The 27,959-nt window shown below is 37.3% G+C and overlaps 1 protein-coding gene across 1 annotated transcript; it reads right to left on the reverse strand.

Moving 5' to 3' along the window:
• Positions 1 to 27,942, reverse strand: LOC129263190 (hydroxymethylglutaryl-CoA lyase, mitochondrial-like). The gene is made up of 7 exons (XM_064104757.1): positions 27,704 to 27,942; positions 25,924 to 26,031; positions 24,162 to 24,403; positions 9,768 to 9,921; positions 8,692 to 8,880; positions 6,320 to 6,445; positions 1 to 5,714 (listed from the first exon to the last, which is right to left on the reverse strand). The coding sequence occupies exons 1-7, from the start codon at positions 27,860 to 27,862 to the stop codon at positions 5,613 to 5,615; spliced, it is 1,080 nt and encodes a 359-aa protein (XP_063960827.1). The 5' UTR covers positions 27,863 to 27,942; the 3' UTR covers positions 1 to 5,612.
• Between the last annotated feature and the right edge of the window lie 17 nt (positions 27,943 to 27,959).

The following is a 27,959-nucleotide window of genomic DNA, read 5'->3' on the forward strand; positions in this document are numbered from 1 at the left end:
TACATATTAATAATTACATTTATTCAAATTGATGTGAAATGGTGTGCCACTCATCATCTCAATAATTCAACAAAATAGTCTTGATCTTCCAAGTTATTGCTGCAAAGAAAGAAATCTCCAAAACACTGACAGAATACCAACCTTTCACTCAAACTTGTACATTTTTCTTTAAGAGCACAGATTGCAGGGTTGAAAATTTGTTGTGTCAACAGAAGAAAAAATGCCCCAAAGTGCAAAATTTCTTGCATTAATTGTGTTAGAATGTGTAGAGAGAAATGAGCATTCTTGCATGTGTCCAATGATTTATAAATTTGCCTTCACATTTATCCACCATGAAATGTTTTTTATCTCAGGGATACAAGGGGATGGTCAAGTTTTATGAATACAGATCATTATTACAGTCACTGCCAGAAAAGTCTATCAAAATATTTTTTTGCATCCGGTACATTTAACTACACAGCATACATAAACTATCACATGCATAAAAAAATAAATGTGTATTATGAACTGATGATAAATCAGTTTGTATGCAGTGTACAGAGCTGTGAGTCTGCTGCGGAATGGGGACACATGGACACTTTTACTTCATTCATTTTATCTTAAAACATTGATAGAAATAAAATGTAAAATCTTGGAGGGAACCTATAAGTGTAGATTACAAATATAAACAAATGATAAGTGGCTTAGAAGTACTGATGTTACTGAGAGAAGCATGATGTTACCTAAAATATAAATAATAACATTAAAAACAAAGACAATCTGATAGTATGTATAATATATGTAGAGGGTGTCAACTGATTACAAAAATTTCTTATGTATATCCATTCTACATTATTACCAGAATACAGAACTTGAACTCTACCACAAAAATATGAGTATAACCATAGAGCTATTGATAGCTCCATGCTATAATGTAAAGGAGCTCCATTGTATAACACAAGAGCATTGGTACTGAGCCTAATTGTTACAGTAGCTCCATGGTTACACCAATATCTATATAACAACATAATCATTTAACGCCCAAATACTCTGTTGTTTGTACATGTATGCATGTCGCCATTGGGTATCTATAATAAATATTATTATCTAATTAGTATCCAACTACCGGTACTCTTTATACAAATTCTTTTAGCTATATAAAGGCCCTGTCACATCATTCCGGGCAATGACCCGCACCTCACCCGCAACAAAGTTTTGAGGAAAACTTTTCTGCATGCAAATAAGACTTGCGTGCGCTTTTGTGGGCAACAGCGTGTGAGATACTGTCAATGCGGGCAACCTGCAGGTAGCAAAAATAGTAACCCGCAAGTCACACGCGAGGCTTGTACGGAACAATGTGACTGGGCCTTAAAGGCATATAAAAATACTCAGTTGTCGCTATTATAAATTCTGCTTTAAGATTTATTATCCCACTATACAAACTCCAACCCTAAAAAGACTTACATTAAGCTAAAAAAAAAAATTACATAAAGTAAGATAAGATAATTTACTTGATTCAGCCTCATTCAAAGTATGACCTGTAATGTCAAACTCTGATTAGAGAGTTGCATTTTCAATTTACATTATACATAAACTAAGTATTACAATTAAAACTTGAATGCTCATATCTTTAATAATATAAACCACGAGGATTTGAGTTTGTGTACTTGATAAATCACTTAAACATCCACAACATGGTGGAAATTTGTTTGTTTGGTTTTTTGTGTACAATCATCAAATACAGCAAAGTGATAGTTTTCTTTTCTGAATATTACAAATAAATATCGAAAATTGATCCATATCTACCAAATATTGCACTTATTTGAACATCTTGCTAATTCCTATAAAGTATGACAAAAATGAAGGAGCATACATTTGTATTTAATAGTTGGTAAGAGTCTGTATTAAATATCGGGAAATATAACTTTCATATTCCAATAAATGAACATAATGGAATATATATGCAGACATACACAGGTCAATTAATGACCATTATGATGACATTAGCTCTGTTGAAAAGCTAAATTAATTCATTTGACTCATTTGCTGCCCATGATTGTTGCCTAATTTTGACGCTTCCTGGGGGCTGCATTGTTCCCCCTCATCAACAGGAAGACTACAATGAAAAGGTGTTGAACAACATCGTCAATGCAACCAATTTGAAGACTCCATGGGTATAGCGATTACCAATTTTTACAACTGTTAAAAATTCATGCATGTAACTCTCCTATTGTTTGTCCAATACTGTTCAATTTTTCACCTTCATGTTGCATCGTGGCCCAGTGGATTAGTCCCGGACTTTGAAACAGAGGGTCATGGGTTCAAATTCCAGCCATGGCGTAAATTCCTTCAGCAAGGAATTCATCCAGTGTGCTGCACTCAACCCAGGTGAGGTAAATGGGTACCGGCAGGAAGTAATTCCTCAAAAAGCTGTGTGCACCTGAATAGGAAGCCTGGCTTAGCCAGGTAATAATAATAGCAGGGCCCGCTGGGAGAACAGTTTTCGGAACTGAAGTGGCTACCCTGGGTAAATATACCATTATTATTATTATTATTATCTACTAGCCTGGTTTTTCTTTTTCCTCGAAAAACATCAAATGTAGGCTAGATTCCATTAAAAAAAATGCACATTGTACATGAAATTTAACATTCTTTAATAGCTTCATGCATAATAAACAGCCAAGAGCTATGCAGCATACATAGGCCTGTTTCTCAAGAGGTTTCAATTGTATCATGGTACATGTACAAAACTGTGGATTATGCAGATTACTTGTATTATCACCCTTTATACAAGCATGAACCTTAAGCACACATTTATAACGGGACTGTTCTTAGTGTACATGGTCGAATAAATAAGACACAATGTTAGATTCATCATCATTTTTAGATCACTTGTGAGTAGCCGTAAGGACCCGAAAGACATATCAGCCATTATATGTTACATGGTGTCAGAGTGGAAATTATCTAGCTTGGAATGTTGCTATAGGACGGCTACAAGGACAACTTGGGTGAGAGAAAATGCCTCGATAGTGAACTGTGTTTTTGTCATGGAAATATGTGAATAACGACATAATTAAGTAATCAATTAAGATTCAAAACAGTTTAGATATGTACACAATCAAGTCAAATTACTTGCATCATTTATTGGCCCATTTGATGGTATTTCTTTATTCATGATCTGGTGAGAAAAGTTGTAAATTGTAATATTAGTTTTGATTTTGTTGTGCAAAGTATTTCTATTTCTATTTCCTTTATACTTCATATTTCCTTTCTCTTAACCGCTTAGAGGCAATTTGCGGTATATAAAAAAATTGTTAATATTTATTATCATTATATTTTTTCTTTTATCTATATTGCAATGAATCAATTGAAATGACATTTGCTGATGGATCCATGTTACTTTTGTTTTGCCAAATTAACTGTTGCCAGTTTCAGGTGTATACTTTTAATTCATATGTTTCTTTTTATATTCTTATACTGACCTGGATGGAGGTAAAGGGGTGTGGGAAGGAAGACCTGTGGGTCATGGTAATTTAGTTAACCTTTTCCAAATCCAGGCAGCCCCTTCATCTCTATTCCAGGTCCTTTGTATTATGTCACATATATCCCATTGTTTATGTAATTTGTATTGTATAATTCATGTATTTTGAAATACCGAATTATCAATAATAACGTCGAGTCCAGTAAGTAAATCAGGAGAAATATTCCTTTCGATTCGTTGAATTAGCAACTTTGATGAAAACCATGTTCATGATGATGACTAGTGTGACTGGAAAGTGAATGATAAAGTGAGGAAAATCTAGGTCTAAAGCAGGAGACAGTTGCTGATTGGCGGGTGACCAGAAATTGCTGGCAGAAATCCTCCCAAAGCAAAACCACAAAGGTAGAGGGTGCCACCAGCGAACGGAGAGAGATTGACGATTGAGTTGAGTTATAATGGCACAGATCAAGCCCCCTCGGCCTTTAGACTTTGAAACAAGTTATCTTCCTCAGAATGGGACCAATGGAAGGATAAGCTCTCTTTGTATGTAAATTTGGCTATGGATGGTCAAGCAGAGGGGAAAAAAGCTGCAAATGCTGCAATACCTGATGGAGTCTGAGGAAGGGAAATCTACAAGACGGTGAGACCAGCTGAGGAGAAATTTGTGAATGCTCTCCATGCCCTAGGAAAGCACTGTAAGCCACGAAACAACAAGACGGTGGACAGATACAAGTTCTTCACTCGTCATCAAGAGAAAGGGAAAGGATTTGACACTTTCCTAACCGAATTGAGAATGCTGGCTAGAAAATGCAACTTTGGCAAGTTAGAAAATTCACTCCTCAGAGACAGGATTATCTGTGGAATTTCAGATGGCGAGATGAGACAGCGTCTGCTTCGAGGACCTGGGCTGACGTATGAAAGGTGCATTTTTGGCATGCAGGGCTTTAGAACTTTCCAGGCAAAATGCAGGAATACTGGATTGACCAGAAGAAGAGCGAGTTCACGCAGTAAGAACAAAGGGAGCAATATATTCTAAGCCAAAGAGTTCGAAGGAACAAAGTCAAAACCCACAAAGATAGTGAAGAGCTGCAAATTCTGTGGGAAACAGCATGAGCAGGTGAAGGAAAAATGCCCCGAATACGGAAAGGAATGCGGGAAATGTGGCGAACTTAACCATTTCAGAGCGGTATGCAAGACAAAACAAGCAGAGAAAGTCCACATATTCGAGGGAAATCTGGAGGAGCTGCAGTTGAACTCGGTTGAGCTGGTGGACAAGGTAGATGTACACTCCATGCAGCAACAGGAGAAACCCTTGAATAGGATCTTGGCCAGAATGCATGTGGAAGGAGAGCATGTAAGGTTTCAACATGACTCCAGAGCAGCCTGCAACGTGCTACCTTGACAAGCTGTACAACTGGATGACACAAAACTTCAGCGAACAAATAGCATACTTGGAGTGTACAATCACGCAACAATGAAACCAGATGGGAGTTTGTACATGGTCGAATAAATAAGACATGATATTAGATTGGTCTTAGAAATGGTTCTTTTTAAAATCATTTGTGAGTAGCCTTAGGAACATGAATGACATATCAGCCACAATATGTTATATGTGATGAAATAAGAGTGCATGTAGTTACATACAGTATGAGAAATCTGCACAGTGCAACGGTTTTGTACCATGGTACAATTAAAACCAATTTTGAGAATATAGGCCATATTTGTCTGTATAAGTCGACCGTCAATATAACGTTGAATAATTGTCCTCGTAGAAGCAATGTTTAAGACTAATTCATACAAGCATGTACTATTTCATCTTCAATGATGAAGTTTTTCCCTGGAGTCCGGCAGATTTCTGTGGTCGAATGAGATTTAACTTGATTAACTTGTATTTCCATAAAATGTGGTAAGTAGCTCCAATAAAATCATATGAATACAGAAAATAAGCTCATGACATCAACTATGCGAGCTGGCGTGATCTCGAAAATTCCTTATTTTGCTGGTCACCACGTAGGCATATCCCACCATTTCTAGAATGGAGAATGGAGCACAAACATAATGTAATGTAATGTAGGTGGAGGACGCAAGGAGGAGGGTACAAAACAGTCTTTGGCGATTGCACAACACAGTTCTACTGAGATAGGCAGTTCCATCATAGTTTGCTCATGGCGTTTCCCACTTTGGAAAAGTTCTGTCTACCTAGCTCTCTGGAAATGAACTGTCCAACTGAAACAATCTTCTCCAACTCAATACCCTGCAAGGAAATGGACAAAGAGTTTTATGAAATTAATATTGCCTGTAAGAATTTGATTTCTTCATTATTTTTGTGAGGGGGGGGGGGGGGGGTCAGAGACAATAGTAAAATACCAAACTATCAATCAAGTCCAACTCAATGTGATTTGAATATAAAGAAAATTCAAATGAGCATTACACTTTTTAAAAAAAATTCAAAATTGGACGTAAAAGTAAAAAGTTGTGACATTTTGTTTCACTCAATCATTATTAAGAAAACATTCAATGCATAACCAAGGTAAAATGCAAATGATAGATACAATGATGTCATATTCCCCATTTATTTTGCTTTTTGTAAGAAACATCATATTCTTTCTCTGCTAGTAGATATGATAATAAAGAAGTTCTTGATCAAATCGTAACTTATAAGTTGAAATTTAATTTGTCATGTGGACGAATTAGGTGGTCTTTTCGTCAATTGTTATGATTACTATGACCTTAATATATAACTTTTAGATTCAGGAACAACTTATTCTTATCGCAGATATAAACAGAGACTTAATTTGAGGCTCACATATTTTCCCCCTAACAGATCAATTTCTAGAGAATTATTTGAAGACCTCTTACCGTTTCTATACCAAGACCATTGAGCATGTAAACTACATCTTCAGTCGCGACGTTACCTGATGCCCCCCTTGCATAGGGACAACCCCCTAGACCAGCTACAGAGGAGTCAACTACTGTCACTCCCATCTGAAAAAAGAGAGAAATTAATGATGATAGGGATTTGGCAACCCTAAGTAGACTCTTTCTGGTACATTGAGAATTTCTGTCAAAAATCAAAACAGCAGTGTCGCCCTGAGTTCTCGACAAACAACATATTTGCACTTTTTCATCAGCTTCGAATCGTAGGACTATTCGGTTTACCAATTTTCGATAATGACCTCTAGGCTCTTCAATGTGATTTGACGGGCATTTTCAATAGCTTCTCAATGTTCCAGAAAGCGCATAGGTAATAAATGGTTACAAAACTGGCTGATGATGATAATAACGATGATACAATAATAATGACAATAATAATAACAACAATAATAACATCAAATATAATAACAATAATAATAACAATAATAATAACGAAAAATATCCACCTTCTTAGATGCTAAAGGTGCTCCTTTAAAAACCAGCTAAACTAGGTAACAGTTTATTGGGTGATCACAGCTTTATTGATAATTTCTTCCTGCCAGTACCATTTACCTCACCAGGGATGATTAAAGCGCAATGCGAATGAATTCTTTTTGAAGGAAAGAATTTACTGGGCTCTTTAAATGGTGAAGACAACATTCATATTCATTAACTGAACAAGAGTTTTTTTTATGTAGGCTTTAGTCCCAATATACCTTTTTTTTATTCATTATTTGGCTATCTAAATTCAACTATAAAATAAGCTACATGTAATTCTATATGGTGTTTAGAACAGTGGGGGCATGATCACCCCCCCCCCTCACAACCATTCAAACTGTGCGGGTGAGTGTTTCATAAAGCTGTTAGTAAGTTAAGAGTGACTTTAAAGGAGAATGAAACCCTTGAAACCAGCTGAATCCATATCAAAGAGAAAAATCAAAGAAACATATTGTTGAAAGTTTGAGGAAGATTGAATGAATAATAAGAAAGTTATGAGCATTCGAATATTGAGATCACTAGTGCCATGTAGATCCTCCCGACGGCAATGCGACCAAGATCTGTGATATCACACACGTACAACTCCCTCATTACTTTAGTACTTATTTCACTTATATTCTCACTTTTATAGAGTCTATCACAAGGTGAGGTGTTCTCTTTATGAGATGACAAGTACAGAGGTTTCACAACATTATATCATTGATGAATCGTTTGTCATATGATTAGAATGAGCAAAAAGAGATGTTTTGGGGTATATTTTCAGTGTCCAAATGGGAGAGTTGTACGTGTGTGACATCACAGATCTTGGTCGCATTGCCAATGGGAGGATCTCCATAGCATTAGTGATCTCGACATTCAAATGCTCATAACTCTTTTATTGCTAGTCCTATTTTACTCAAAGTTTTGTTGATCTTATTCTTTGATTTTTCTGCTTTCACAAAAGCTAACTTGCTCCAAGAGTTTCATTCTCCTTTAACAACTGGTAAACCTTTCTTATGTGCTATTAGTGAATATCATTTACACAAGAAAGGGTCATCAGTCATTCTGAAAGTCACTCTTAACTTACGAACAGCTTTATGAAATGGCCTGCTTTATCAAAAAATGTTTTTCAAAAAAAGGTTGTGAGGTGGTATTGTATGAAAACTTATGATGCCATTGTTAGCAATGGCTCACAGTCATGGCAAGTTGCATAGCAATGTTTATTGCAACAAGAGTGTCGCTAAGGCGAGCACAAAATACGCCCATCTGTAACACGGTAAATGGAGTTATTGGTCAAGCAAGAAAAGTGGAAGGTGGTGACTTCACCTTTGACCTTTTGACCTCACAATCAATAGAATTCCTGGGATCTATACTAGTATAATACACACCAAATTATATGAGCCTAGGTTAAGTTAAACTAAAGTTATCGCGTTAACAAGGACTTAAGAAGGGTAAGATGATTAACATGTCACTGCGACCTGGAACATTGACCTTTTGACCTCAAAATCAATAAGCTTCCTGGGATCCATGCTAGTATCATTCACACTAAATTATATGAGCTTATGTTTGATTATTACTGAAGTTATCGCGATAACAAGGAAAAGTTAACGGACAGACGGACGGACACTGAGCATGATACCATAATACGTCCCTAGGACGGGCGTATAACAAGTGATCTTGCAGATTTAAAGTAGGCGGGGCTAAGCACAAAATCGAAATAAAAAACATTAAAATTATATGATGCACATTTAGACGTAACATGTAAGGAAAGACTTGTACATATTAACAGAAGATATTATGCATTTGCACATCAGGGGACCTCTAAATATCTGTCTTGTTACCTGTAATGCAGCCAGGATATTTGCTAGTGCTTGCCCATAGGTGTCGTGGCAATGGACGGCTATATGTTCAGCAGGAATGGTTTCTAGTACGGTCTCTAACAAGGTTTGCATCATACCGGGGGTGCCCACCCCTATCGTGTCACCCAGGGAGATCTCATAGCAGCCCATCTTGTACATTTTGTCTGCAACCTGCAATGAACAGAATTGTGATCTACACATTCACAACTTTTACAACATATATATGTTTTAATAAAAGGATGAAGGTAGGCAGATGGGGAGAACATTAAAAGGCATACATATTTTGTTGCATTCCTTAACAAGGGGAATTCTGTGCGATGTAAACAACAAAGATGGCATGCTAACTAAAAGTGCACTTAATTCTTAGTACAGATGTAACTGTAAATCTATGAGAATTCAGTCAAGATTTATAATCATTAAATTCAGAGGTTGTATTAATCTCATTAAACAGGTTTAATTCCTACTATTAATCTGAAAGTGATTAAATGTACATGTATGTGAATATTCAACTCAAAGATTCCTGAGAAGTTTTGCCTATTTCTGTAATGGACACTGTAATGGACATTTTCCACCTACATTGGGACAAAACTGATCCCGGACATAATGATATGCAATCAAAAATATCAATTTGTATCAGTGCTCTCAATGGTATTACATGTGAATGTCTTTCTGGGAAGCAACCTACTGGCAATGTTGGTAGACTCAACATAGTTTTATCTCCTATTCGTTTATTATTATCAAGGAAGGAAAATATCACAGCAGCAACAATTACACAGGGCTTGGGGCGATTTTGACTTCCGAAATGTTCAAAAGAGTCCTGGAAAAAATGTCCATTCACTGCATTATTAAAGCTTATCAAATGTCACAGATTGAGGCACAAGGTAGTAAATAGTGGCCCCAAAAATGAAAAAAACAAAATGTTTTTGCCAGTAATCACAGAATATTAGCCTTTGTACAGTATTGCAAACTGACTGGCTCAAAATGCAGAAACTATTAAGATGTATCTGTTTGATGTCTAACTTAATCTGTTGTATTCAAATACCCTTTACCCTACTGACCTTTGCCACTGCTTCTGGATGAACAGCGCCCTCATACGGACATCCTAGTACACATGACACATATCCTCGCACCTTGACATTTGCTTCACGAGCTGCTTCAATCACCGAGGAAAATCTATCCAAACTCTCGTCGATAGAACAGTTAATATTTTTCCTACAGGTGGAGGAAAGCACACACAAAAAAAGAGATTATTTATAAACCACTTTTATGGATTTGAGGCTGGAGATCAGGATCCCGTCTTACAAAGAGTTGCGACTATCTGATCAATCACAACTATGGAAAGCCAGCGACGTCAACATCTAAAATGCAAGTTTGTTTAAATATTTCCTTCATACAGTTGAGGCTAAAAGTTTACATACACCCAGAAAGTTCAAAGAAAAGTTGACACTTGCCAAACATCATAAAAGTTATTGAATCTTATAAACTATTTGTGCTATCATGACAACTTGATATCAAAGAAATGGGTAGGTCATGCCCCTTCATCACATTGCTTTGTCATCAGAGCTGAAAAATATTTAGGTGTCATCCCCACCCCCCCAAAAAAATCATATCTTTATAGACAAATTAAAAATAACAAGTGGAACGCCTCTGGCAGTCTGCATTTCGCGATATAATATAGCAGCAGTGCTAACTTTGAAAACTACTATAAAATAATCATTAACAAAAACACTATTCGTATAATGACATAATACCACGTTCATTGACCATAAATGACATTTGAACGGTGACTCAAGACTTGTCAACTACACCTATGTCCACATTTCATTCACTCTATCCATAAACTTTCACAGTTATGATGGCAATTCAACAATTACCCCAACATGGCCTAAGTTTATTGACCTTAACTGACCTTTGACCTTGGTTTTGTGACCTGAAACTCACAGGGGATGTTCAGTGATACTTGATTACTCTTATATCCCAAGTTTTATGAACTAGATCCATAAACTTTCAGAGTTAGGATGGTAATTCAACAAATACCCCCAACACGGCCAAAGTTCATTGACCTTTAATGACCTTTGACCATGGTCATGTGACCTGAAACTCATACAGGATGTTCAGTGATACTTGATTACTCTTACGTCCAAGTTTTATGAACTAGATCCATAAACTTTCAGAGTTAGGATGGTAATTTAACAAATACCCCCAACACGGCCAAAGTTCATTGACCTTAAATGACCATTGACCATGGTCATGTGACCTGGAACTCGCACAGGATATTCAGTGGTACTTGATTAACCTAATGTCCAAGTTTCATGAACTAGATCCATAAATTTTCAAATTATGATGATAATTCAACAAATACCCCCAACTTGGCCAAAGTTCATTGACCCTAAATGACCTTTGACCTTGGTCATGTGACCTGAAACTCAGGCAGGATATTCACTAATACTTGATTAACCTTATGCCCAAGTTTCATGAACTAGGTCCATATACTTTCTAAGTTATGATGTCATTTCAAAAACTTAACCTTCGGTTAAGATTTTGAAAATAATTCTCCCAACATGGTCTAAGTTCATTGACCCTAAATGACCTTTGACCTTGGTCATGTGACCTGAAACTCAGGCAGGATATTCACTAATACTTGATTAACCTTATGTCCAAGTTTCATGAACTAGATCCATAAATTTTCAAAGTTATGATAGTAATTCAACAAATACCCCCAACTTGACCAAAGTTCATTGACCCTAAATGACCTTTGACCTTGGTCACGTGACCTGAAACTCGAGCAGGATATTCACTAATACTTGATTAACCTTATGCCCAAGTTTCATGAACTAGGTCCATATACTTTCTAAGTTATGATGTCATTTCAAAAACTTAACCTTCGGTTAAGTTTTTGAAAATAATTCTCCCAACATGGTCTAAGTTCATTGACCCTAAATGACCTTTGACCTTGGTTATGTGACCTGAAACGCAGGCAGGATGTTCAATAATACTTGATTCACCTTATGTCCAAGTTTCATGAACTAGGTCCATATACTTTCTAAGTTATGATGTCATTTCAAAAACTTAACCTTAGGTTAAGATTTGATGTTGACGCCGCCGCCGCCACCGTCGGAAAAGCGGCGCCTATGTTTTTGTCAAGTTTTTGTCTCGCCTGCATAGCAGAGCGAGACAAAAACTTGACAAAAACATTTCATATTTGTGTTAGTTACTTCTCAACGCAAACATGTCAGATTACACTTTTTTGTTCAGTGGTGACATATCATGATAGAAAATGTATTATTATAAATCAAAGATTTGACATTTATATATTCCTATAAAATGATGTTTGAAAATATAATAACAAAAAATAGAATACATTTGACATGAATATTACTTTTTTTCCACCTGAAATATACTTTAATCCCAAAATTCCCAACCATGTGAAAGAGCTTAATATGCTCTTTCATTTGATACCAAATTCATCATGGTAGTATTTATATTTCTGAAGATATAGTAAATTTTACGATGTTTGGCAAGCGAACAAATTTCACTGAATTCCATGGGTGTATGTAAACTTTTGACCTCAACTGTATGTTGTATATTCATACATGTACATTCATTGCTTTCTTGAAAATTCTGTATGCTTCTCTTTGTTTTTTATTTTACTAAGGACATTGTGTAAATTTCCTGTTGAAAAAAATTATGACATTGATGGATTTCCATACCACTGTTTCAAAGTCAGAAGACTAATCCACTGGGCCACAACCCTCCATAGATCAATTTTAGCTGTAGCAATATCAATTTATGATACCAGTACTTGTTTAATATGGCAAGAAGCATAGCAGGGATCAATTGCAAAACTTGCAAATAATTGAAAGTCTTGATTGATTTGGAGACCCCCAATAGATTGTAATTGAATCTTGGTTGCAACATTTGCAAACAACACAACTTTTGTGTTGCAAATTTACAATCGATAGATCGATTTTAGCTGTCGCAAATCAGTTTATGTTCCTTGTTGCAAGTTGAAGAACAGTGATTAATCATAATTGATTTAGAGATCCCCCCCCCCATACATCTTCAAGCGAAGTTTCTTGCAACACCACATTCAGTCTAAGTCATTCCTTGTTGCAAGTTGAAGAACAGTGATTAATAATAATTGATTTGGAGACCCCCCCCCCCCATACATCTTCAAGCGAAGTTTCTTGCAACACCACATTCAGTCTAAGTCATTCCTTGTTGCAAGTTGAAGAACAGTGATTAATAATAATTGATTTGGAGACCCCCCCCCCCATACATCTTCAAGCGAAGTTTCTTGCAACACCACATTCAGTCTAAGTCATTCCTTGTTGCAAGTTGAAGAACAGTGATTAATAATAATTGATTTGGAGACCCCCCCCCCCCCATAGATCTTCGAGCGAAGTTTCTTGCAACACCACATTCAGTCTAAGTCATTCCTTGTTGCAAGTTGAAGAACAGTGATTAATAATAATTGATTTGGAGACCCCCCCCCCCCATACATCTTCAAGCGAAGTTTCTTGCAACACCACATTCAGTCTAAGTCATTCCTTGTTGCAAGTTGAAGAACAGTGATTAATAATAATTGATTTGGAGACCCCCCCCCCATACATCTTCAAGCGAAGTTTCTTGCAACACCACATTCAGTCTAAGTCATTCCTTGTTGCAAGTTGAAGAACAGTGATTAATAATAATTGATTTGGAGACCCCCCCCCATACATCTTCAAGCGAAGTTTCTTGCAACACCACATTCAGTTTAAGTCATTCCTTGTTGCAAGTTGAAGAACAGTGATTAATAATAATTGATTTGGAGACCCCCCCCCCCATACATCTTCAAGCGAAGTTTCTTGCAACACCACATTCAGTCTAAGTCATTCCTCATTGCAAGTTGAAGAACAGTGATTAATAATAATTGATTTGGAGACCCCCCCCTATACATCTTCAAGCGAAGTTTCTTGCAACACCACATTCAGTCTAAGTCATTCCTTGTTGCAAGTTGAAGAACAGTGATTAATAATAATTGATTTGGAGACCCCCCCCATACATCTTCAAGCGAAGTTTCTTGCAACACCACATTCAGTCTAAGTCATTCCTTGTTGCAAGTTGAAGAACAGTGATTAATAATAATTGATTTGGAGACCCCCCCCCCCCCATACATCTTCAAGCGAAGTTTCTTGCAACACCATACCTGCCAACCTTTGATAATAAAAAATCAGTATCAATACTACGAGGGCACCGGGTGGGTGTCCGGCCCGTTTTAACGGTAGGCCTAGGGGCTCTTTGCATTTTCAGCATGTAAGAGTAGCGCATTTCCCTACACTTTTTAAAGCAAATATACCCTCATAATCTACCTTTATGTAATTTAATATCATTTGTCAATTAAAAGAAGGTCTTTAAATATCACTTTTGTGACAAAACACCCAGTTTCATGCAGGTGTGATTTGTTTTCATTTAAATCTATGAATTTTTCTTGTTCACCAGAGCTCTCAAAAACTTTAATTTTGAATATATTTTTGAGAGCCCTCTATTGGTGGAAAGTGAGATTGATGCAGATCTTCATCTCCACAGATTCTCTTTTTAATTAGAAAAAATTAATTTCAATAATTCAATTGAGTTATGGGCCAAGGCATAGGCCTATTTTTATGATAAATTTAGATCTAAGTTGGGCCTAACTTACTGTATGAAAAACTGACGTGCCAAAAAATCAAACATTTATCCAGCCTATATCAAGAGAAAATAAGCCAAACATTGACAATCATATTCATGTTATTTCACCGCACAGGGGTTACTGACAGAGGACAAAACCTTAATTGGATAAGTGCTTGTTGGTATAAGAGAGCAGATTTTCAGCCATGACAAAAATGCGCCCGACCCGCAATGCGCACTTGCGGTGCGCCGGTGAGCTAAGACGGGGAGGCTGAGGCGCAGCAACTCGGCGGGCGCCGGGAGCTTAGGCAAGCGAAGCAAGTAGATTTGGCGTTCGGCTCCGAAGGCTCAACTTGAGATTGAAATTTGATAATCTCTTTTCTTCCTCAAAAATTTGACAACTATTCAAAAAATAAAGTACAGATCAATGTTAAAATTGCGTTGGGATAGATCTAGCGTCGGTGCGCGGCTGACCGGGCGGCGCGGGGGGTATGGTGTGCAGCCGTTCGGCAGCTGCAGCATGCAGGCAGCGCAGAAGCTCAGAAATATACCACTGAAATCACCAAACACACTAGACATACACTGCACATTCACTAACTCACTCCCTCACTACAAAATCTTCCGGCGACATGGGCAAAACCTCAAATAAAAGTTGAAATTTTCTTACCTAAATCACCATATTTCGCGTCAAAAATATCACCACCGGTAATTTTTAACATCGTAGTTAGGAAACAAGGGGTCTAAAAAAGTGTATTTTTCACGGTTTTTCCGATGTTCGTGGATTATGAAAACATGTCCTCACTAAAAACTGGCACTTTCGCAAGCCGATGTCAGCCGCCATTTTTTTCCGGAAGTCAACGCTAAGTGCGGCCGTAGCGTGTACGCTCGTTATTTTCACATGCATTTGCAATGGAACTGCGCACTTAGCAGTGTTTGCGCGCCGTTTAACGTCTCTCTCTGAGCAAAACTAGCGCATTTGCGTAGCCGTGCGCTCCAGTTGTTTATGCGTTAGTCGCATCTTGATATGAGCCGTGCATGCGTTAGTCGCATCATACAGCCGTTTCAATAATTTCAACACTATATTGATTAACCCAAAAATCTGAATTTTGGTTTTAAAATTCGTAATTCGGAATGGAGGTATAAAAATCGGTATAATTCCGCCAAAATCGGAATGGTTGGCAGGTATGCAACACCACATTCAGTCTAAGTCATTCCTTGTTGCAAGTTGAAGAACAGTGATTAATAATAATTGATTTGGAGACCCCCCCCCATACATCTTCAAGCGAAGTTTCTTGCAACACCACATTCAGTCTAAGTCATTCCTTGTTGCAAGTTGAAGAACAGTGATTAATAATAATTGATTTGGAGACCCCCCCCCCATACATCTTCAAGCGAAGTTTCTTGCAACACCACATTCAGTCTAAGTCATTCCTTGTTGCAAGTTGAAGAACAGTGATTAATAATAATTGATTTGGAGACCCCCCCCCCCATACATCTTCAAGCGAAGTTTCTTGCAACACCACATTCAGTCTAAGTCATTCCTTGTTGCAAGTTGAAGAACAGTGATTAATAATAATTGATTTGGAGACCCCCCCCCCATACATCTTCAAGCGAAGTTTCTTGCAACACCACATTCAGTCTAAGTCATTCCTTGTTGCAAGTTGAAGAACAGTGATTAATAATAATTGATTTGGAGACCCCCCCCCCATACATCTTCAAGCGAAGTTTCTTGCAACACCACATTCAGTCTAAGTCATTCCTTGTTGCAAGTTGAAGAACAGTGATTAATAATAATTGATTTGGAGACCCCCCCCCCCATAGATCTTCGAGCGAAGTTTCTTGCAACACCACATTCAGTCTAAGTCATTCCTTGTTGCAAGTTGAAGAACAGTGATTAATAATAATTGATTTGGAGACCCCCCCCATACATCTTCAAGCGAAGTTTCTTGCAACACCACATTCAGTCTAAGTCATTCCTTGTTGCAAGTTGAAGAACAGTGATTAATAATAATTGATTTGGAGACCCCCCCCCCCCATACATCTTCAAGCGAAGTTTCTTGCAACACCACATTCAGTCTAAGTCATTCCTTGTTGCAAGTTGAAGAACAGTGATTAATAATAATTGATTTGGAGACCCCCCCCCCATACATCTTCAAGCGAAGTTTCTTGCAACACCACATTCAGTCTAAGTCATTCCTTGTTGCAAGTTGAAGAACAGTGATTAATAATAATTGATTTGGAGACCCCCCCCCATACATCTTCAAGCGAAGTTTCTTGCAACACCACATTCAGTCTAAGTCATTCCTTGTTGCAAGTTGAAGAACAGTGATTAATAATAATTGATTTGGAGACCCCCCCCCCATACATCTTCAAGCGAAGTTTCTTGCAACACCACATTCAGTCTAAGTCATTCCTTGTTGCAAGTTGAAGAACAGTGATTAATAATAATTGATTTGGAGACCCCCCCCCCCATACATCTTCAAGCGAAGTTTCTTGCAACACCACATTCAGTCTAAGTCATTCCTTGTTGCAAGTTGAAGAACAGTGATTAATAATAATTGATTTGGATACCCCCCCCCCATACATCTTCAAGCGAAGTTTCTTGCAACACCACATTCAGTCTAAGTCATTCCTTGTTGCAAGTTGAAGAACAGTGATTAATAATAATTGATTTGGAGACCCCCCCCCCATACATCTTCAAGCGAAGTTTCTTGCAACACCACATTCAGTCTAAGTCATTCCTTGTTGCAAGTTGAAGAACAGTGATTAATAATAATTGATTTGGAGACCCCCCCCCATACATCTTCAAGCGAAGTTTCTTGCAACACCACATTCAGTCTAAGTCATTCCTTGTTGCAAGTTGAAGAACAGTGATTAATAATAATTGATTTGGAGACCCCCCCCCCCATACATCTTCAAGCGAAGTTTCTTGCAACACCACATTCAGTCTAAGTCATTCCTTGTTGCAAGTTGAAGAACAGTGATTAATAATAATTGATTTGGAGACCCCCCCCCCATACATCTTCAAGCGAAGTTTCTTGCAACACCACATTCAGTCTAAGTCATTCCTTGTTGCAAGTTAAAGGACAGTGATTAATAATAATTGATTTGGAGACCCCCCCCCCCATACATCTTCAAGCGAAGTTTCTTGCAACACCACATTCAGTCTAAGTCATTCCTTGTTGCAAGTTGAAGAACAGTGATTAATAATAATTGATTTGGAGACCCCCCCCCCATACATCTTCAAGCGAAGTTTCTTGCAACACCACATTCAGTCTAAGTCATTCCTTGTTGCAAGTTGAAGAACAGTGATTAATAATAATTGATTTGGAGACCCCCCCCCCCCATACATCTTCAAGCGAAGTTTCTTGCAACACCACATTCAGTCTAAGTCATTCCTTGTTGCAAGTTAAAGGACAGTGATTAATAATAATTGATTTGGAGACCCCCCCCCCCCATACATCTTCAAGCGAAGTTTCTTGCAACACCACATTCAGTCTAAGTCATTCCTTGTTGCAAGTTAAAGGACAGTGATTAATAATAATTGATTTGGAGACCCCCCCCCCCCATACATCTTCAAGCGAAGTTTCTTGCAACACCACATTCAGTCTAAGTCATTCCTTGTTGCAAGTTAAAGGACAGTGATTAATAATAATTGCTTTGGAGACCCCCCCCCATACATCTTCAAGCGAAGTTTCTTGCAACACCACATTCAGTCTAAGTCATTCCTTGTTGCAAGTTGAAGAACAGTGATTAATAATAATTGATTTGGAGACCCCCCCCCCCATACATCTTCAAGCGAAGTTTCTTGCAACACCACATTCAGTCTAAGTCATTCCTTGTTGCAAGTTAAAGGACAGTGATTAATAATAATTGATTTGGAGACCCCCCCCCCCATACATCTTCAAGCGAAGTTTCTTGCAACACCACATTCAGTCTAAGTCATTCCTTGTTGCAAGTTAAAGGACAGTGATTAATAATAATTGATTTGGAGACCCCCCCCATACATCTTCAAGCGAAGTTTCTTGCAACACCACATTCAGTCTAAGTCATTCCTTGTTGCAAGTTGAAGAACAGTGATTAATAATAATTGATTTGGAGACCCCCCCCCCCATACATCTTCAAGCGAAGTTTCTTGCAACACCACATTCAGTCTAAGTCATTCCTTGTTGCAAGTTAAAGGACAGTGATTAATAATAATTGATTTGGAGACCCCCCCCCCATACATCTTCAAGCGAAGTTTCTTGCAACACCACATTCAGTCTAAGTCATTCCTTGTTGCAAGTTGAAGAACAGTGATTAATCATCATTGATTTGGAGACCCCCCCCCCCCATACATCTTCAAGCGAAGTTTCTTGCAACACCACATTCAGTCTAAGTCATTCCTTGTTGCAAGTTGAAGAACAGTGATTAATCATCATTGATTTGGAGACCCCCCCCCCCCATACATCTTCAAGCGAAGTTTCTTGCAACACCACATTCAGTCTAAGTCATTCCTTGTTGCAAGTTGAAGAACAGTGATTAATAATAATTGATTTGGAGACCCCCCCCCCCATACATCTTCAAGCGAAGTTTCTTGCAACACCACATTCAGTCTAAGTCATTCCTTGTTGCAAGTTGAAGAACAGTGATTAATAATAATTGATTTGGAGACCCCCCCCCCCATACATCTTCAAGCGAAGTTTCTTGCAACACCACATTCAGTCTAAGTCATTCCTTGTTGCAAGTTAAAGAACAGTGATTAATAATAATTGATTTGGAGACCCCCCCCCCATACATCTTCAAGCGAAGTTTCTTGCAACACCACATTCAGTCTAAGTCATTCCTTGTTGCAAGTTAAAGGACAGTGATTAATAATAATTGATTTGGAGACCCCCCCCCCCATACATCTTCAAGCGAAGTTTCTTGCAACACCACATTCAGTCTAAGTCATTCCTTGTTGCAAGTTAAAGGACAGTGATTAATAATAATTGATTTGGAGACCCCCCCCATACATCTTCAAGCGAAGTTTCTTGCAACACCACATTCAGTCTAAGTCATTCCTTGTTGCAAGTTGAAGAACAGTGATTAATCATCATTGATTTGGAGACCCCCCCCCCCATACATCTTCAAGCGAAGTTTCTTGCAACACCACATTCAGTCTAAGTCATTCCTTGTTGCAAGTTGAAGAACAGTGATTAATCATCATTGATTTGGAGACCCCCCCCCCCATACATCTTCAAGCGAAGTTTCTTGCAACACCACATTCAGTCTAAGTCATTCCTTGTTGCAAGTTGAAGAACAGTGATTAATAATAATTGATTTGGAGACCCCCCCCCCATACATCTTCAAGCGAAGTTTCTTGCAACACCACATTCAGTCTAAGTCATTCCTTGTTGCAAGTTGAAGAACAGTGATTAATCATCATTGATTTGGAGACCCCCCCCCCCATACATCTTCAAGCGAAGTTTCTTGCAACACCACATTCAGTCTAAGTCATTCCTTGTTGCAAGTTGAAGAACAGTGATTAATAATAATTGATTTGGAGACCCCCCCCCCATACATCTTCAAGCGAAGTTTCTTGCAACACCACATTCAGTCTAAGTCATTCCTTGTTGCAAGTTAAAGGACAGTGATTAATAATAATTGATTTGGAGACCCCCCCCATACATCTTCAAGCGAAGTTTCTTGCAACACCACATTCAGTCTAAGTCATTCCTTGTTGCAAGTTAAAGGACAGTGATTAATAATAATTGATTTGGAGACCCCCCCCCCCATACATCTTCAAGCGAAGTTTCTTGCAACACCACATTCAGTCTAAGTCATTCCTTGTTGCAAGTTAAAGGACAGTGATTAATAATAATTGATTTGGAGACCCCTCCCCCATACATCTTCAAGCGAAGTTTCTTGCAACACCACATTCAGTCTAAGTCATTCCTTGTTGCAAGTTGAAGAACAGTGATTAATAATAATTGATTTGGAGACCCCCCCCCCCATACATCTTCAAGCGAAGTTTCTTGCAACACCACATTCAGTCTAAGTCATTCCTTGTTGCAAGTTAAAGGACAGTGATTAATAATAATTGATTTGGAGACCCCCCCCCCATACATCTTCAAGCGAAGTTTCTTGCAACACCACATTCAGTCTAAGTCATTCCTTGTTGCAAGTTGAAGAACAGTGATTAATAATAATTGATTTGGAGACCCCCCCCCCCATACATCTTCAAGCGAAGTTTCTTGCAACACCACATTCAGTCTAAGTCATTCCTTGTTGCAAGTTAAAGGACAGTGATTAATAATAATTGATTTGGAGACCCCCCCCCATACATCTTCAAGCGAAGTTTCTTGCAACACCACATTCAGTCTAAGTCATTCCTTGTTGCAAGTTGAAGAACAGTGATTAATAATAATTGATTTGGAGACCCCCCCCCATACATCTTCAAGCGAAGTTTCTTGCAACACCACATTCAGTCTAAGTCATTCCTTGTTGCAAGTTAAAGGACAGTGATTAATCATCATTGATTTGGAGACCCCCCCCCCCCCATAGATCTTCAAGCGAAGTTTTTTTTTTTCGGGGGCTCCATTTTAAAGTTTTTGTCAAATTTCGGGGGCTCCATTTCTACCTTTCGGGGGCTACTTTTTGCATTTTGGGGGCTCTTTTTGAATGCTACCTTTTTGTATTTTGAGGAATACCTGTTCACTTATTAATGAATTATTACTTGTTGTTCAATATTGTATGATTTTATAAGTTATTTTTTTTCATGCTTAGAATCTTGGGTGTGTGTGTGTATGCGTGTGTGTGTGTGTGTGTGGGTGTGACTGTGAGTTGGACTTGGATATAAATGAATTTAATATCTAATTTCTACTCCGTCTATTCCATTATAATACCCTGTACTCGGCCATGTGCATGTAATAAAGGCCCACATACCCTAACTTTTCCTGAAGTTCTTTGAAAATGCAGATCTCCATAAAAATTGCATTTCTCTATGGGGAGTCTAAATTTGGTGAGAATGTATTCATTAAGAACTTAAGGCATGAATGGGTACCAGTAGATTTCTTGACTGCACTTTATTAGGTACCATGAATTATTCCATCGTACAGCATGTACATGTACATTGTAAAGCACTGGACTTCACTTCAACATTGTAGGATGCATTATAGTCCAGGATAGGCCCCATAGAAACTTGACCAAACCTTGTTTTTTTATATATACAATATTTTTTGATGGTTTCTTGTCAATTCGAGGGTGCTGATTACGAATCTGGATGATGCCACTCGTGTAACCTTGAGCATTTTCCGCAAATTGGCAAAATCCAATATGGCCGCCAAAATATGCAAATTACCCATGAAAATCATAAAATTGTCCGCACATTGGCTATAAAATGCATGAAATCGTGTGGCGGGAGTGAAATACTCTTGTCAAAATATTTATTTTCCTGATATTCAAAATGGCCGCCATAGGCCATTGTATACTCTATTATGTACAATATGAATAGAGAAAACTAATTTTTCACAAAAATTAGCACTAAACCGCAAAAAATTGCGATGTTTGAACAAAGTAATATATGCAAATCATCATTACTAACGAGATATATCATTTATTATGTCATATATGGGGACATTGCTGTATTTTGATATCTAAAAGCCGCCACTGGCCCAAAGAGTATTATGTACAATGGCAATGGCCGGGGCCAAAATATGACAAGAGTGAGCACTAAAATGCATATTATTAAGATAAACGAGTGGAATACTGACTAAAAACATCATTGCCATCATTGCCATTAATATACCATTTACGTGATAAATGCTGTATTTTGACATTCAAAATGGCCGCCATAGGCACTATATTTATCATGTACAATGCGAATGGAGAAACTAATTTTCACAAGAGTGAGAATCATAAAATGCATATAACTGTGATATAAGAGTAAAAATATTGTCTTAAACATGATTTCTAAGTGAATACATCACATATTGGTCGTCGTGGTAATAAATGCTGTACTTTGAAATCCAAAATGGCTGCCATAGGTCCTAAAAGTATTGTGTACATTGTAACATGGGACAGATAATTTTGACAGAATTTGGCTATGCTTGACTCTAAATATTGCATATAATTGTGAATTGTGAATTGTGAAAGGGTGAAATATTGTCTAAAACCATGATTTCTACCGAGATATATCATATCATGTGTAATTAAGTTGATAAATGCTGCATTTTTTAATTGAAAATGGCCACCATAAGCCCTTATCGTATAATATACAATTTGAGTGGAGACAAATAATGTTCACAAAAAGGGCATATGGCAGCCATTTTGAATGTTGAAATACAGTATTTATCACCTAAATTACATAGGATATGATATATTTTGTTATAAATCATGTTTTCAGACAATATTACACTCGTACATCACCATTTGGCCAAGCAAAGCCAAATTCTGTTGAAATAATTTGTTCCCATTCACACTGTGCATAATACCATAAGGGCCTGTAGCGGCCATTTTGACTTTCCAATAACAGTATTTATCACCTAACTGGCAGAATAAATGATATATCTTAATAGAAATTATGCTTTCAGACAATATTTTACTCCTAGATCACTATTACGTGCATTTATGGTACTCACGCCTGTGAATATTGGTTTCCCACTTTGCATTGTACATGATACTGTTAATGTCTGTGGCGGCCATTTTGAAAGTCAAAATACAGTATTTAACACAAACTTGAAACCTGAATGATATATTTCGTTAGAAAATATGTTTTTAGACAGTATCCCATTAATGTATAACATATATATGCATTTTAGTGCTCTCTCTTGTGATTTCTTTGCTCCTCTTTATCATTGTGCATAATATTTTTAGGGCCTTTGGCAGCCATTTTGAATATCAAAATAAAACATTCATCACATACATGGCATATTAATAATATATTTCGTTAACAATTATGTTTTTTAGTCAGTATTCCATTCGTTTAATCTTAATAATATGCATTTTAGTGATCACTCTTGTGAAATGTATTGGCCCCCATTGCCATTGTACGCAATAATATTTGGGCCAGTGGCGGCTATTTTAGATATCAAAATACAGAAATGTTCCCATATATGACATAATAAATGATATATCTCGTTAGTAATGATGACTTGCATATATTACTTCGTTTATACATTGCGATCGTTTGCACTTTAGTGCTCATTTTTGTGAAAATTAGTTTTCCCTATTCATATTGTACATAATAGAGTATACAAAGGCCTTTGGCGGCCATTTTTAATATCTGGAAAATAAATATTTTGTCAAAAATTATTTTTTCTGAGAGTATTTTACTCCTGCCACACAATTTCATGCATTTCATAGCCAATGTGTGGACAATTTTATGATTTTCATGGGTAATTTGCATATTTTGGCGGCCATATTGGATTTTGCCAATTTGCGGAAAATGCTCAAGGTTACACGGGTGGCATCATCCAGATTCGTAATCAGCACCCTCGAATTGACAAGAAACCATCAAAAAATATTGTATATATAAAAAAACAAGGTTATGCCTCTTCTATCCTGGACTATTAAAGCCGTTTTCAAAGCTTCCATGATATGTTGTATAGAAAACATTTTTAATGTTTTATCTACGTATCCACATCCACCGCAAAATGGCCTTAATACCACATTTTCATCAATCATGTCAGTGTAGAATTCAGGGGCCGCGGAACCGGGGGGGCTGGAGGGGCTTCAGCCCCCCCACTTTTTTCCAAAACCGTGTACAAAAATGTAAAAATGACCATATGATTGTGATTTTTAGCATGGTCAGCCCCCCCCCCCCACTTTTGGCTCAGCCCCCCCACTTTGAAAACCGTTCCGCGGCCCCTGGAATTTTAGTATCACATATTGACAGATCAATGCACACTGCACTGATGCCATGTGTCCCATACTTGCTAAAGGTTTCTGACGCTGCACCAAAGATGGCTACCTCCTCAGCTCCAGCCTCAAGCGCCGACTTGAACCCCTGGAGGTTAGGGGTCAAAACAGGGTAGTCAACCCCTCCTCTCCTGCTGATACCCTTCATGACATCAGTATGGTCCCCCATCTGATAAAGTGAAAGTTGCAATAAATGGACATGGAAATTAATCTGTGTGGGCTTGCGTTGCAAGTATTGAGATGATCCATGATGTTTATTGGTTAGCGAATATAAAGGACAAGTCCATCCCAACAAAAAGTTGATTTGAATAAAAAGATAAAAATCCAACAAGCACAACGCTGAAAATTTCATCAAAATCAGATGTATAATTAGAGAGAGTTATGACATTTTCAAGTTTCGCTTAATTTCACAAAAGTGACAAATCAGTTATATATTCACATCCTGGTCGGAATGCAAATGAGGGGACTGATAAAATCACTCACTCACCATTTCTTTTGTATTTTATCATATTAAATATTCAAATTTTCTCTGTTGTCCTGTGAAAAAAAGTTAAATTCCCCCCTGAACATGTGCGACTACCATTGCTTTAACATTTTATGGTTCAGTCAAGTTGGTCCTTTTTGTCAAATCTGTAAAAATTGATATACTCTATATTGTATAATTCAAATAATAAAAAACAAGATAGTGAGTGAGTGGCATCATCGACTCTCATTTGCATGTCACTGAGTTGTTTATATAATTATTTTGTAAAAAATAAGCAAAAAACTAAATTTTCAGCATTAAGCTTGTTTGATTTTCTCTATTGACTAAAATCCTAATTTTTCTGGGGTAGACATGACCTTTCACAAATTAAGAATACAATTTAAAACAAAAGGTCAAACAAACAAATTGACCGATGTGTGACAAATAAAATAATAATCCATCAAAGATTAAGAAAGTTATAAATTTAAATTTTAAGTTTTTGATTTGTGACATCATAAACGACCATGAATTTCAATTTTCTAATGGTTCATGAGGACTAAATTATTTTTTGTCAGGAGCGGATCAGGGCAGCGGATGTGAAATGATTCATCTATTGATATACTGAAGGTACAATAAAAGAATTACAATTTTTTGAGAAAATGTCATTTCATTGTTTTTTTTTTAATTCATGATACATGAAAAGATGCTCGCATATGACGTCACAAATAAAAATATTGAACTTCTAATAACCTTTTTTTTAAATATTTCATGAATTTTCCTCAAACCTTCACCAATATTTTATTTGTTTAATTTTTTTACATTAAACTTTTTGTTTGAGTGAACTTTCCCTTTAAATGCCAAAAATAAATGAATAAATAATTTGACAAAAGTAAATTTGCATGTTTTCAAATGCAAAAAGAGAAATAATGACAAGTATCTGAATTTTCATTGATACCATTTTCTTTATTCATTCAATTAATATGTGTGGCTACATGTATTTATTGTATAATTATTTTACCTTGAAACAAAAATGTATCTATTGAAACTGACTACTACTACCCCTAAAAGAAACAAAAATGAGAATTTTTGAAATATTTTTCTTTGTTTCTTTATTCTCTTGATTCCAAATACAAAACCAAAATATACATGCATTCGATGGTGCCCTTTTCTATCTAAAGATATATTCTTGATGGGCAGATGACAGCGTCCCATTAACTGATACTCACTTGAGGAATCCATTTTGGTGACACAAAGCTGGTAGCTTCAATCACCTTAAGACCAGTGTCAGAGAGACGATTTATCAACTCAATCTTGGTTTCAGTTGGAACCATTGCCTGTATGAAAACACAAATGTTGTATGAGGTTCCATGTTCTACATGTTATTTCCATTGTGAATGCATGTACATGAACACAAAGAATATAAAACATGCAGGTCAACATCAAACTCTCACATCATCTTATTATGCCCAATCATACTATTACATCACTGAAAATGGTGTTCTCTAAAATTTATTTTGACTTGTAGTCTTACACCCATTTTACACTATTACATGACAATTTCTTAATCTGATCTTTTCATGTGTGAAAAGGCCCTTTTTCGCTGCAGAACTAGCAAAACATCTAAATGGTGGTGAAGATCATATACTCAATTGCTTGTATCAAGCAACAAGTGGACTGTAGGCATATAAAGGCATGTGCGAGGTTAGTATACTAATTATTATATCCCTTACTTAAGATTGTTGTATTGAGAGTGTACACAAGGAGGAAAAGAATAGTTTTACTACGAAAGACGTTTGCCATGAAATAGTTCATTTTCCTTGCTGACGTCACGCATAGTCCATTTTTTCCCTAGGGAAAAACTGAACTATACGTTTTTACCCCGCCCCCTACTCGATTCGCGAGCTGTGCGGCGCGATGCGAGCAGAGCGCTGCTCAGCCCAACGGTACTCTCCACTGCATGCCACGGGAAACTTTCGGCGAGCTGCACTAACCAGGTGCGCTCGCTGAACAGACGATCAATACGGCAATTAAGGCTTATTATTTTCTCAACTTCTCAACGATTGTTCCATCATCGACTTATCAAAAATCGTTTTGCTGTAAAAGTCGGGTATCAACGAAGAATATCGTATGAAGAATATATATGAGTGGAAGGGATATAAAACAAATATACAATGACCCATTCTCGGAACTGGCTAAAACTATTTGCACTCAGGAACATCACATTGTACTATTCTCCCTCGGGCCGATGGCCCTCGGGAGAATAGTACTATATGATGTTCCTTCGATGCGAATAGTTTTAGCCAGATCCTCGAGTGTCATTGTATATTTGTATACAGTACTATGCCAGACTAGTAATAAGGAAAAATGCCTCATCAAAACTAGCACACAGACTGGTTATCAAACCCAAGTTTCCAGAACTTTTTTCTTGAATGTAATTTCTCTCATTTCTTTCTCTTTTTTCTCTCTTAATTAAGTTCTTCTTAACTCTTTTCCCCCTTTTTTTTTTTTGGGGGGGGAGATCTTTCTTTCCTTCTTTTTTGTGTCCTTTTTTTTTGCCATTTCACCATTTGCGTTTGTCTACTTTTTCTTTCTGAATTCTCCCCCCCCCCCCGCCCCGCTCTTTTCGACCAACCTTGTCTTTAGTCTTTTAGACTGCATAATTTTTTTAAAGAAAATTAACTTTTTTAGCGTTGTTAGTATGTTACTTGTTAATGAATAATGTTATTTTGGCTTGTAGTTGTTCCCCCTCTTCTTTTACCGAATTTTATCTTAATTATTTATATTTTCATTCTTTTCCTCTTTATTCTTTTATCATCTAATTTATTTTAGTCAGCACTGACATTGTCGCAATTCACTCACCCTGCGAACAGCGTTCGTCACTTCGTATTTTGAAATGAATGACATTGACTGGCATAGTCCATAGACGATACGCTATTTGCAGCATAGATATAAATATGTGGGACAACAGTCTAACTCTAACTACAATTTGTACAAATCGTTGCTTACCTTTTCATTTTGTAACCCATCACGGGGTCCAACTTCAACAATTTTAACATATCTTGGTATCTGTGCATCTTTTCCAGCAAGTGATGCAACTCCTCTCCTTGTAACCATTTGGGAAACAACCTGAGCACAGGCCCAAAAACGGCTCAACCCGGCTGCCATGTCTCAGTTTGGCTCTAGCGTATAGCGCTAGCAAGTTAAGCCAAGCCGGCCATGCGCCAGAGTCGAGTCGACTAGCCCTGCATATATATATCGCCGG

This window comes from Lytechinus pictus, chromosome 1, assembly GCF_037042905.1.
Source record: "Lytechinus pictus isolate F3 Inbred chromosome 1, Lp3.0, whole genome shotgun sequence".
NCBI classification, from domain to species: domain Eukaryota; kingdom Metazoa; phylum Echinodermata; class Echinoidea; order Temnopleuroida; family Toxopneustidae; genus Lytechinus; species Lytechinus pictus.

Coding starts and splice junctions, on each gene's coding strand:
- LOC129263190 (XM_064104757.1), bottom strand. CDS start 27,862: ATGGCAGCCGGGTTGAGCCGTTTTTGGGCCTGTGCTCAGGTTGTTTCC. Junction 26,032..27,703: donor ATGGGTTACAAAATGAAAAG/GTAAGCAACGAT, acceptor GTTTTCATACAG/GCAATGGTTCCAACTGAAAC. Junction 9,922..24,161: donor GCCGCGGAACGGTTTTCAAA/GTGGGGGGGCTG, acceptor CTCCACCTGTAG/GAAAAATATTAACTGTTCTA.